The sequence below is a fragment of the Glycine max genome, chromosome 14, assembly GCF_000004515.6.
Source record: "Glycine max cultivar Williams 82 chromosome 14, Glycine_max_v4.0, whole genome shotgun sequence".
NCBI lineage: Eukaryota > Viridiplantae > Streptophyta > Magnoliopsida > Fabales > Fabaceae > Glycine > Glycine max.
The window spans coordinates 3710109-3722020 of record NC_038250.2 but is presented as its reverse complement, the minus strand read 5'-3'; the positions used below and the strand labels follow the sequence as shown (position 1 = coordinate 3722020).

Below are 11912 nucleotides of genomic sequence, written 5' to 3'. Positions count from 1 at the left end.
TTTTATGTTTATCTTTTCATGCATTATTCATCTTTTCATTCTTTTAGGAGTTAGATACTCAGAAGAGAATAACTTCTCACAGAACAAAAAGAAAGAATTTCATAAGAAAGTCATTGCTAGACATAAAATGATAATTTTATGCGCATGCAAATAAAATAGGCTTGTCATTCTGAGGGGCGAGCAAATGAATAAATGTGGGTAGGATAGCATGTTAGATCCTAACACTCTCATTCTATTGAATCTCGTTTTGAATTATTCTGCTTTTAATTCTTTTGCTTTTTATAATTCATTATTATTTTTTTCTCTTCTGCCCCTCTTTTTTATATTATTTCTTCACTTATAAATTAATTAAAAAATATGCAAGATAAATACAACACAAAATTTTTATAAATTCGACATTCAGACTTCCAAGACTTTATTATTACTTGAACATTTGGTACACTTGTCAAACCCTTAACAACATCCCACCAATAATGAAAGATTTTTCATTGTTTTATTGATTTGCAAAGGTTAAACAGGAATATGTATTTATAACAGCACAGCAGAGAGTTTGTTACAACTAAATAAGTAAAGGCCAAAGAGATTTGAATTTAAACTAGTCCTCACATAATCATATTTTATCAGCAGAATTTGAATTACAAAATGATAACAGCAAGCATTTGAATGTCAGTTGGAGCAGCTGGAATATGTTAGTACTCCTGCATAGATAACTGCATAGAGATCTCATATGACTAAAACCATTCAAAAGCGCATTTTTCAGGTGCCAATAGGATTTAAACTCGAACTAGATGGCGGTTATTTCCTAATTTTGTGATCGTGAATCCTATCTTCCTAATCACCAAATTCTGTGATAATATCACTACAAGAAACTCTTGGTATAATGTTAGCCAAGAGTGGACGCTAAATCATGAAAGCTGACATAAAATTGATTAGTGCAGACTTCATTTTTGACACTAAATCTTAAACTAACTTCAGAATGTGATTGATGCTACCTTTAGTGTCCGCTAAACAAACGTTATTAGAATTGTTCTTTTTTTAGGCATGAATTGTTCTTTTTATAAACCAGAAAAATAATAAATACATAAAAATGACGTTCCCAATTTCTCAACATCAAAATAAAATAAACATAAAAAAATTCAAGAGAGGAATCGGGTATGAGAGGTCAAAGTTCTCTGCGTGAACAGTGATGGTGCTATTTGTATAAATAATCTGGAGAGGGTATTATTTATGTAATTATTATTTTATTTTGTATTATTTGAGTAAAAAAAATAATTGAATGATTTCTTATTTATTGATAGTATACAAATCTTTATTTATCTGCAAAAGAATCTTTATTTACATAAATATATTTGGTAACCTTTTACTCTCTTTTCCCTCTATTTGTATTTATAAAAAATTTTAAAATGTCACTTTGTCTTTTTAAAAGAATAATAAACATAAAAACGTAGAACACGTTTTAAGTATTTTACAAGTGGGGACCACAATATTTTTTGGATTTGGATGCATTAACTTTGCATCAGCAAAAGTCACTGTCACTTTATTATTTACCTTAATCTTATCATCCAAATTTTACTACTTGTTTTAAAAAATATTTTTTTAATTTAATTCTTACTTTAGTTATTAATTTATCGTTTTTTATTTTAAACCCATAAAAAATACTATTAAGTGTGTAAATTAATTGTTACAAAATATTTCAATTTAGCACATGGTTTTGAGGGATAATTTTATAGCCTATAAATCATAACGGTTCTATTTACCTCTGATTGCATTTGATGAAACCTACCGATGGTCTGAACAAAAAAAAACTTTCAAAACAAAATGGTAAAATCCGAACTATTAAATTAATCTAATAGTCTAGAATGAGATTAAGTAATTGTAAATTTCCCAATAAATCCAATCCATGTTTTCTGAGGCCACGCTAGTCTATCTAATTCTATGAGATTAAGTAATTGTAACTTTCACATTAAACAGGAGCAGTTTTTCTGCTATTTAGTTGCACTACTAGCTCTGATCGAGGATTCATCATCTTCTGCTATTCCATAATCACCCAATAGCTAAAATATGATGTTCTCTAAGCTTTCATTACTTCGTCTAATTCTATGTTCACTCTTAAGCCTCCATTCCTCCCAACTTTTCACGTCTACCTCTTTTGCCTTTGCTGCCATCACTGCTGAAAACCAAGAGAGGGAAGCAGCTGCTCTACTTGAGTGGAGAGTGAGTCTTGACAACCAAAGCCAAGCTTCTTTGTCATCATGGTCCAGTGGTGTAAGTCCTTGCACGTGGAAAGGAATCGTTTGTGATGATTCCAACTCTGTGACCGCTATAAATGTGGCAAATCTTGGGCTAAAAGGTACTCTTCACAGTCTCAAATTTTCATCTTTTCCCAAGCTGCTAACTCTGGATATTAGTAACAACAGTTTTAATGGAATCATTCCTCAGCAAATTTCTAACTTGTCTAGAGTTTCTCAGTTGAAAATGGATGCTAATCTTTTTAGTGGTTCAATCCCCATTTCCATGATGAAGTTGGCTAGCTTGTCTTTGCTAGACTTAACAGGCAATAAACTTTCTGGTACCATTCCATCAATTAGAAACTTGACAAATTTAGAACATCTTAAGCTCGCAAACAATAGTCTCTCTGGTCCCATCCCACCCTACATAGGAGAGTTGGTGAATTTGAAAGTTCTTGATTTTGAAAGTAATAGAATTTCGGGATCAATTCCTTCAAATATTGGAAATTTGACAAAGCTCGGCATTTTTTTCTTAGCCCATAACATGATCTCTGGATCCGTTCCCACCTCCATTGGAAACTTGATCAATCTAGAGTCGCTGGACCTTTCTAGGAACACTATTTCCGGAGTTATTCCTTCTACCCTTGGAAATTTGACAAAGCTCAATTTTTTATTAGTGTTTAATAACAAACTTCATGGTACATTACCACCAGCACTGAATAACTTTACCAAACTCCAAAGCTTACAACTATCTACAAATCGTTTCACCGGTCCTTTGCCACAACAAATTTGCATAGGTGGGTCACTGAGAAAATTTGCTGCTAATGGTAATTCTTTCACCGGTTCAGTTCCAAAAAGCCTGAAAAATTGCTCCAGTCTTACCAGAGTAAACCTATCAGGAAACCGGTTGAGCGGAAATATCTCAGATGCTTTTGGTGTGCATCCAAAGTTAGACTTCGTTGACCTGAGTAACAATAATTTTTATGGTCACATTTCACCAAACTGGGCTAAGTGTCCTAGTCTCACAAGCCTTAAGATATCCAACAACAATTTATCTGGTGGTATACCACCAGAACTAGGCTGGGCACCCATGTTACAGGAACTTGTCTTGTTTTCAAATCATCTAACAGGAAAAATTCCAAAAGAACTTGGGAACTTGACCTCTTTGTTTGATCTATCAATAGGTGACAATGAACTTTTTGGCAACATTCCTACCGAAATAGGTGCTTTGTCCCGCCTTGAAAATTTGGAGCTTGCAGCAAATAATTTAGGTGGCCCAATTCCAAAACAGGTGGGATCTTTACACAAATTACTTCACTTGAACTTGAGCAACAACAAATTCACAGAAAGCATTCCTTCGTTTAACCAATTGCAATCTCTTCAAGATCTTGACCTTGGTAGGAATTTGTTAAATGGAAAAATACCAGCAGAACTTGCAACTTTGCAAAGATTGGAAACACTAAACCTCTCACACAACAATCTCTCTGGAACCATTCCTGATTTTAAGAATAGCTTGGCAAATGTTGACATATCTAACAACCAATTGGAGGGTTCAATTCCTAGCATTCCAGCCTTTCTTAATGCTTCATTTGATGCATTGAAAAATAATAAAGGCTTGTGTGGAAATGCCTCCGGTTTGGTGCCTTGCCACACCCTACCTCATGGTAAAATGAAAAGAAATGTCATCATCCAGGCATTACTCCCTGCTTTGGGGGCTCTATTTCTATTATTATTGATGATTGGAATTTCGTTGTGTATTTATTATCGAAGAGCAACAAAGGCCAAAAAGGAGGAGGCTAAAGAAGAACAAACCAAGGATTATTTTTCCATTTGGAGTTATGATGGAAAATTAGTGTATGAAAGTATCATTGAAGCCACAGAGGGGTTTGATGACAAATATCTCATTGGAGAAGGTGGGTCTGCATCTGTTTATAAGGCAAGTTTATCCACTGGGCAAATTGTTGCTGTGAAAAAACTACATGCTGTACCCGACGAGGAAACACTCAACATAAGAGCTTTTACAAGTGAGGTTCAAGCCTTGGCAGAAATCAAGCATCGTAACATTGTGAAGTTAATTGGATATTGTTTACATCCCTGCTTCTCCTTTTTGGTTTATGAGTTCCTAGAGGGAGGTAGCTTGGATAAATTACTAAACGATGATACGCATGCAACACTGTTTGATTGGGAAAGGAGGGTGAAGGTTGTTAAAGGTGTGGCAAATGCTTTGTACCATATGCATCATGGTTGCTTTCCTCCTATTGTTCATCGAGACATATCAAGCAAGAATGTTCTTATAGATTTGGATTATGAAGCCCGAGTCTCTGACTTTGGAACAGCTAAAATTCTGAAGCCTGATTCACAAAATTTAAGCTCGTTTGCAGGCACCTATGGGTATGCTGCACCAGGTTAGGCCCTTTTTGTTATTAAGAAATTAACACTATACTTGTTTCAATAATAAGTGCTGCTACTTGTTGTATGATACTATTTTCATATTTAATTGAATATATTACAGAGCTTGCTTATACTATGGAAGCGAATGAGAAATGTGATGTCTTCAGTTTCGGAGTTCTTTGTTTGGAAATAATGATGGGGAAGCATCCAGGCGATCTCATTTCTTCATTTTTTTCATCCCCTGGAATGTCATCGGCGTCTAATTTGCTGTTAAAGGATGTGTTGGACCAACGACTACCTCAACCAGTGAATCCAGTTGACAAGGAGGTGATCTTGATAGCAAAAATAACATTTGCTTGCTTAAGTGAAAGTCCACGTTTTCGCCCAAGCATGGAACAAGTGTATAACGAGTTTGTGATGCCAACATCATCTTCAGTGAATTTATTCTCCATGGTCACACTTAGTCAACTCGTTGATAATTGAACCTTGTTTCCAGCCTGTTGTATGCTTTTTTTATTGCTTTAACTAGTGAAGAATCTCAGCACGGTTTACTGGAGACTCAATGCAGATCAGTAATGATCTAAACAGAATAACATCTGTGTCTCACATCCTCTTTATTCCTCAACTCACTGTATTTTTGTTATACATAATGTTTCTAGACTTCTATATGCTGTAATCGTGTTAGAATCATATAAATTGCATTAGATTTACATTGGCTATACTCTCTACATCTCAATTGCACAATTACATAACCTAATTGTGTCTATAAGTTTTCAAGAAAATAATTTTGGGACTGATTTTTAGAAATTCAGTTCTCCTTTTCTTAGGATTCTTTACCATTTGTCTAATACATATATATTCAAATTCATATATTCTTCAAAATATCCATATACGAGTTTTCTTGCAGATATATTTAGCCATAGTCCTAAAAAATATTTACTTGAAAAGTTTTCCGCGCGTCCGTTTGTAAAAGAGTTCAACCTTGTTATTCCGTTAGTTCTTTAACTATTGTAATTGATTATTGCTTCAATTAATCAATTAAACTATCCAACAAAACATCTAGGTTCACATTCAGATAAATGTAATCAATTAATATGACAAGTAATCAATTATTAGTGAATGAGTATTTAGAAATTAGTATCCAAGCAAAGTAAGCAATTATTATAATGATAATTGATTATTGCTGAATCTACCGCTTTTTACAAATACTAGTTACAGAGGTAGGTAACATTAGTTTTGCTGGTAAAATAAGTTTCTATGAAATCAGAACTGTGAGAGGTATTTCATTCATACAGCAGCAAAATGTTATGTTTCTGATCCGTATACTGACTTACAAAATAGCACAGCAGGTTTCTACTACCTAACAGGTTAATGAGCCACCTGTCCAACATAAATACAAAGCTTAAGACACTCCAAAAGGTATAGGTGGTTGTACTTTAGTCTGAAAATACATTAATTACTGCATAAAATATTAACAGTTTTCAACCATCAAATTAACAAGATTCTTTGATTTAATGATTCATACATAGAAAAAACTTATTTAATGCTAGATACCATGTAGAAAGTGGGACTAATATGCCATGTGTTTCTTGAGAGAGGAATGAACTAGCCAAATTCTAAAATGTGAAAGCTGTGTAGTAATTAAACAAAAGATATAATGTTAGATACCCTGCGGACAAATTTTGTGGTAGTGTCCAAAAATACATCATGCATATATATTGCGGTCCGCACTAAACAATGTGTACATCTAAATTTCACGTGAAACTTTGGCCCCTTCGACGCTGGTTGTTTCTGGATTCAAGGAAACACACACACATGTATATGTAATCATTGTAACATGAAATTATTTATATTAGGTTGTTGCCTGAGTGTTTCACCAAACTGGTGGACCCCTAGTTAACTATGTCTCTGCTTGCAATACATATATAGGATAGTGTATAGTAACTTTGGTAAGTTTCTTTCACTTATGGATTTGCATTATGGGAATTGTGATAGATGCCTTTTTGTTTTTTTATATAGATGTCTTCATTGTTGAGCTTGCTTGAAAGTTTTAACGTTTGCAGGAGTTTTAATTTGTCAGTTAGCCTCCTCAACTCTAGAAATAGGGTGTCTATATATTACTACTAATCACATATAAAATTTACTCTTATATTGCTCTATTTGATTATTTGTTTGATTTCTGTGGTTTTACTCTAATATCTGTCCAACAAATCAATATAGGGTTTCTCTTTTCATGATTTATATTGACCATTTTTGAAAGAACTTAATTCAACCTTCTAAATTTATATGTAATCATTTGATTAATAAGTGACATCGACTCTCAATTACAAGTGTAACAGCTTCAAAAATAAGCCTTTTCTAGTTTTCTACAAGAAGGTAACATTAAGTACTCTAACATTTAATGATGAAGGATATAATTATTGGAAAGAGAAGATGAATTTTTTTAATGAATCTATTGATATGAATATCTGGAATGCTGTAATTATATTGCAGTACACAATGAAAATTGAAACACATGTACGGTCGATTCACAGTCAGTGTAGGATATTTAAAACCAAATCGTTGGTAAATGATGAAATAAAAAAAATTGAAAATCACAAAACCCAAAAATTTTAAAAATCACATTTTTTTTTGTTTGATTTGGTTTTCATATCTTATTATAAAAAATTAAACCAAACCAAATAATTTACATATTATAGTTATATTGATTTTTATTATGATAATTAATAGATAATTTATTTCTTTCATTTATTTTATAATTAAAATGCATATTTTATTTTTATATGTTAAAAAAATATGTTAATATTGTTAAAAATTAATATTAAATATTAAGTAAAACACAAATTACTATTATATTATAAAAAAATTAATAATATCATTTTATATTAATGTTAAATAGTAGTGAAAATAATAAATTTTAACTAAAATATGTTAAACAAAATTTAATAAAAAAATAATTTTATTTTAAAATAATATAGAATAATAATTATATAAGTTTAATGGATAGATTTTAAAATACGATAATAAAATAAAAAAAATAAAAAATCATTAAATCAAATCGAACCAAATCATAAAAATTTGATTTGATTCCGATTTGATATTATATTTTAACCAAACTCTATCTTTATTTTATATTTAGATAGGATAATTTTTTATCTAAAAACTGAATAATCAAACCATAACGCAAACATCCTAATCAAGTGAAGCACTAATGAGTCACCTTTAACACCAATTACATATGAATTGTATTCAAGCATGAGATTCAACTATTAAAGACCGTTTTTATTTTGAGGAAAAATATATAGTGAATATATATTACCCCATTTATAATTATAACTATAATATTTAACCTTAATAGTAAATAATACATTAATACAAAATACATTAACGAGAGAGGTGTGAAAACCGAGTGTAAGTATAATAAGGAGGTCCTGTATGGCTATGGGGCTTCTTTTTAAGTTTTTTTTTTAGATGAAAAACTTAACACACATAGAAGGCACTGATTGATCCAAAAAATTTCCTCAACTGACATTCTTATGAAGGAGACAGCACGAGGGAGGATAACAGCAAGCGCACCTGGGGTGGGGCTAGGCGTTAGGGTAAAATTTATTGGTTTTCTCTTGAAAAATGATTAATGGACACCCATGTGCTTTAAATTCTAGTCATGAATGATCCTTGTTTTCTATCCCTGTTCAACTTGGTTGCTATCGTTTATGCGGCTATATCAACTGTGTTCTCAAACCAATTTTCACATGCCAATCATATAAATATAAGCATTCTTTTTGTCGTCAACGACTTGAGAAATTTAATAAAACTCAGATAAAAAAAAAATGTTTTCTGTTTTTTCCTTTTATTTGTTGAATTTATTTTGTTTTGGGTTCCTGTGTTCGTGGGATTAATATGGGCTTATCAGCCTTCTTTATTTTTATGGGTGGAAGGCAATTGCTTCCTACACCTTCAGATTTGCTTCCTGCACCTTTTTAACCTTCTAAAAAGCCTAATTCAAAATGTAATTTCACATTATGGATTAGCCTTTTCAAAATGTAATCTGGAATATAAATTTTTATATTAAGAAATGGTTGATCTGAAATGTAAATTACGTTTCAGATTAGGGTGCAGGAAGCAATTGCCTTGGTGGAAACAAGCAATTTCTTTCTGATTTTTCTCTCTTTGCTCACAATTGCATCATACCACCTCCCACAATTGCAACCCACACAAAATTAAAACATTTTATCTTACTAACTCAGACATTCCTCCTAAGTCCTAACCCATATAACTCATGCTTTGTTCATCTTCTGTATGTAACAGTGCACGCCCACCCTTAATATAAGGGTGTTTTGGAAAATAGAAAATAAAAGGAAATATACTTATTAATTCCCTAATTAGTTGGGTTTATAAAGTGTTAGTGAGAATAAAAATGAGTAATTAGTTATGAGGAATTGCTTACTACACCCCATAGGAAACTAAAAAATGGACAAAAAAGTTTGTGCAAAATCGAAAGCTTTGAGACCTCACAGCTTTTATTTTTTTAGATCTTGTTTATTTCTGGAATACACTATCTGGAATGGCGAAATATTTGTGTCATTCCTAATTAAGTAATTCGGAGAACAAATGATTTCCAGAAAGCTTAATCCAGAATTATGTTTACATAATTCTAGAAAAACCAATCCATAATTACGTGAATGTAGTTCCAGATTAAGATTACTTCTCGAAACAATTTATTCTTCGGATTATTCAATTCAAAATAATGTTTTCATGATTCCGGTTAGTGTTCTGTAAGGATAAGTTTCTTGGTCTATATTCTGGATTCGTTATTATGAAACCCAAAAAATAGTACTCCTAAATGCCTATAGGCTTACGAAAGAGTAGTTTTGGAACCCAAAAATAGTCCTAAAGGGTGTTTTTGATTGTTCAGCTTGTATGTGGTGCAGGAAGTAAACAATGGATTGCAAGAAGCAATTTCCTTAGTTATTCCCTTTCCGATTCACTTGCAATCGCTAAAACTTTATTTTTAAGGAATGCTTGAGACATGACAACTTAGTAATTCCCAATAATTCATTTCCAAAAATATTTCCATAAAAAACAGATAATTATTTCTGATTCATTTTCTCTTTTGCTATCACGAACATTATTTTTTGGAATGCCTGAGACAATGGTGACTTTGCCCCACCTTAAAAAAATTAATGTCTTTTCTTCATATTTTCATAAAGCTCCTTATTCTAAAAAATAATAATTAAAACAATTCAACACATAAATATTTCTTAAAGAACTATCTGATTTCAAAGAAGAAAGACACATCAAAGAATCATTCACTCTAAGTGTTGACGGGGTAGTTCAAGTTTCAATAGTTATTCCGAAGAACTTGACCATTTTCGAAATAAAGTCTTACTTGATGGTGGTGTTGCCATCAATTTAATGCCCAAATCAATGTTGAAGAAATTTAAGAAAACTTAGAAGTATTTAATCTCTCATAATATTGAGATTACTTATTTGAATGAGAAATCATCGATATCAGAGGGAATGTTGGCTCTCAATTGTTCAAAGACATTGAAGGTCAACTATTTTCATTGTCATGCATTCTCTTAAGTAGAGAATGGACCAATGGAATGGGTTTTGTCCCTTTAACAACACACATAACCTATTCTTTTGGAATGAGAATGGACGCATCAAAATAATAAAAGTTGGTCAACCTCCTTATCAATAAAATTTAAAACATGAAACAACGTCTTGCAGATGCTACTCATGACATAAAGAAATATTACATAGAAGTTAAACCCAAAATACTTTACACATTTAATATTATATTTAGCTGTCACTCGAAGGTGTTGTACAAAAGTTAAATGAAGATACAAAACATAATCTGAAACTAGCCTCATCCTTGTTGCATACGACTTCAAGCTCCATCAGCAAGCACCTTCATCTGTATCCTGAAGCAAATTGTTGTTAAACTTCACTTGATTTGAACCCTTGCCTCAAAATGTTTTTTTTTTAGTTAGTTACTTTTAGAACATTTATTTCTTGATTTCTTTGATTTTGATCTTGACTCAAATTTTAATCATCTTTGCTAACATATTTCAGAACAACCACTGAGTGATTAAACTAACTAGCATGAGATTGTTATAATTTGATGAATAATTTTGAGTTTAAATTTTAAATATATAATTACATTAAATATTTAAATTAAAAAAAAAATATATCGCTCATAAATTATAGTAATGTATTTGATTTGAGTACAATGATCTCTGATACACATAAGATAATAATCCTTTTCTTTAATAATAGCAACGATAAAAGTATAAGTTTGAAAGACAAAGGGGGGGAAAGTATCAACACTGCCTTTGTCTTGTTTCCAAGCACACTTTTCCTTTATTCTGAGTTTCTTTATGTGATATGCTAAGCAACTTTGTTTATAGTCAGAATGTACTTTTCTTAAAGTGAAGAAAGATAATTTGCTTTAAATTAATCATTAGCATCTCAACATGTTATTTATATTATAAAATAGGCTTAACTGTTTTATAATTTTTTTTTCATTTTTTTCTTATAAAAACAATTTTATTTTAATTCTTATAAAATGTATTATTTCATTTTTTTTATTCTTAAATGCTTTAAATACTATTTTTGTATTGTTCAAAATATTTCTTTTGTTGTTCAAAATATAATCCAAAGTGTTTTAAAGATAAAAAAAAATAAAGCAAACATATTTTTTAAGAATTAAAATAAAAAAATACAAAGACAAATATGAAAAAAATACTAAATTATGAATACCAAAAAAATATTTAACCCGATAAATACGTTTTTTTTTATAATGAACTGAGAGGGACATACGTAGAAAACCCAGAACAAGGGTAAAGGGCTAAGGCTTGAAAATGTAAGGTTTGGGAAGAATATATACTTTTATTCTTCTCCATTTTATTCAGAAAAGGATCATTTCTAGCCTTTTGCTCGTTTCCTTTTCTTTTCATATATTTCTAGATCTTTCTAAATAAGGGTTGATAGACTCACACTTCTAGATTGTCAATAATTTTTTAGTAAAAATCATCTGTCTTGAGTAATTAACTTTTCAAAACACCTAATTTGATATGTAATTTTACCAAATCATCTAGTTTAGCAAAATAATGTCCAAAATGAGTGTTACCTATCTTCCTAAAAATAGATATATGTTAGGCACAAATAATGGTTTTAAAATTTGGAGGGATAAAAACTAATTTTTATTACCAGGGCCAAAAAAAATTGCTTATTTTTAAGTGAAAAAAAAAACAATTATTTTATATTTTACGGAGATGAAAATAAAAA

General features: G+C 31.0%; 1 protein-coding gene across 2 annotated transcripts; it reads left to right on the top strand.

The window, feature by feature from the left end:
* Window positions 1–1925: 1925 nt before the first annotated feature.
* On the top strand, window positions 1926–5329 carry LOC100795732 (MDIS1-interacting receptor like kinase 2). 2 transcript variants are annotated; one of them, XM_026125421.2, is made up of 3 exons: window positions 1926–2350; window positions 3413–4633; window positions 4741–5329. In XM_026125421.2, exons 1-3 carry the CDS (start codon window positions 2062–2064, stop codon window positions 5100–5102), a joined length of 1872 nt encoding a protein of 623 aa, XP_025981206.1. In that variant the 5' UTR covers window positions 1926–2061; the 3' UTR covers window positions 5103–5329. The 2 variants fall into 2 exon arrangements, with proteins under 2 accessions (XP_025981206.1, XP_003545194.1); XM_003545146.5 differs by having other exon boundaries at window positions 1939–4633.
* The last annotated feature ends 6583 nt before the right edge of the window (window positions 5330–11912 follow it).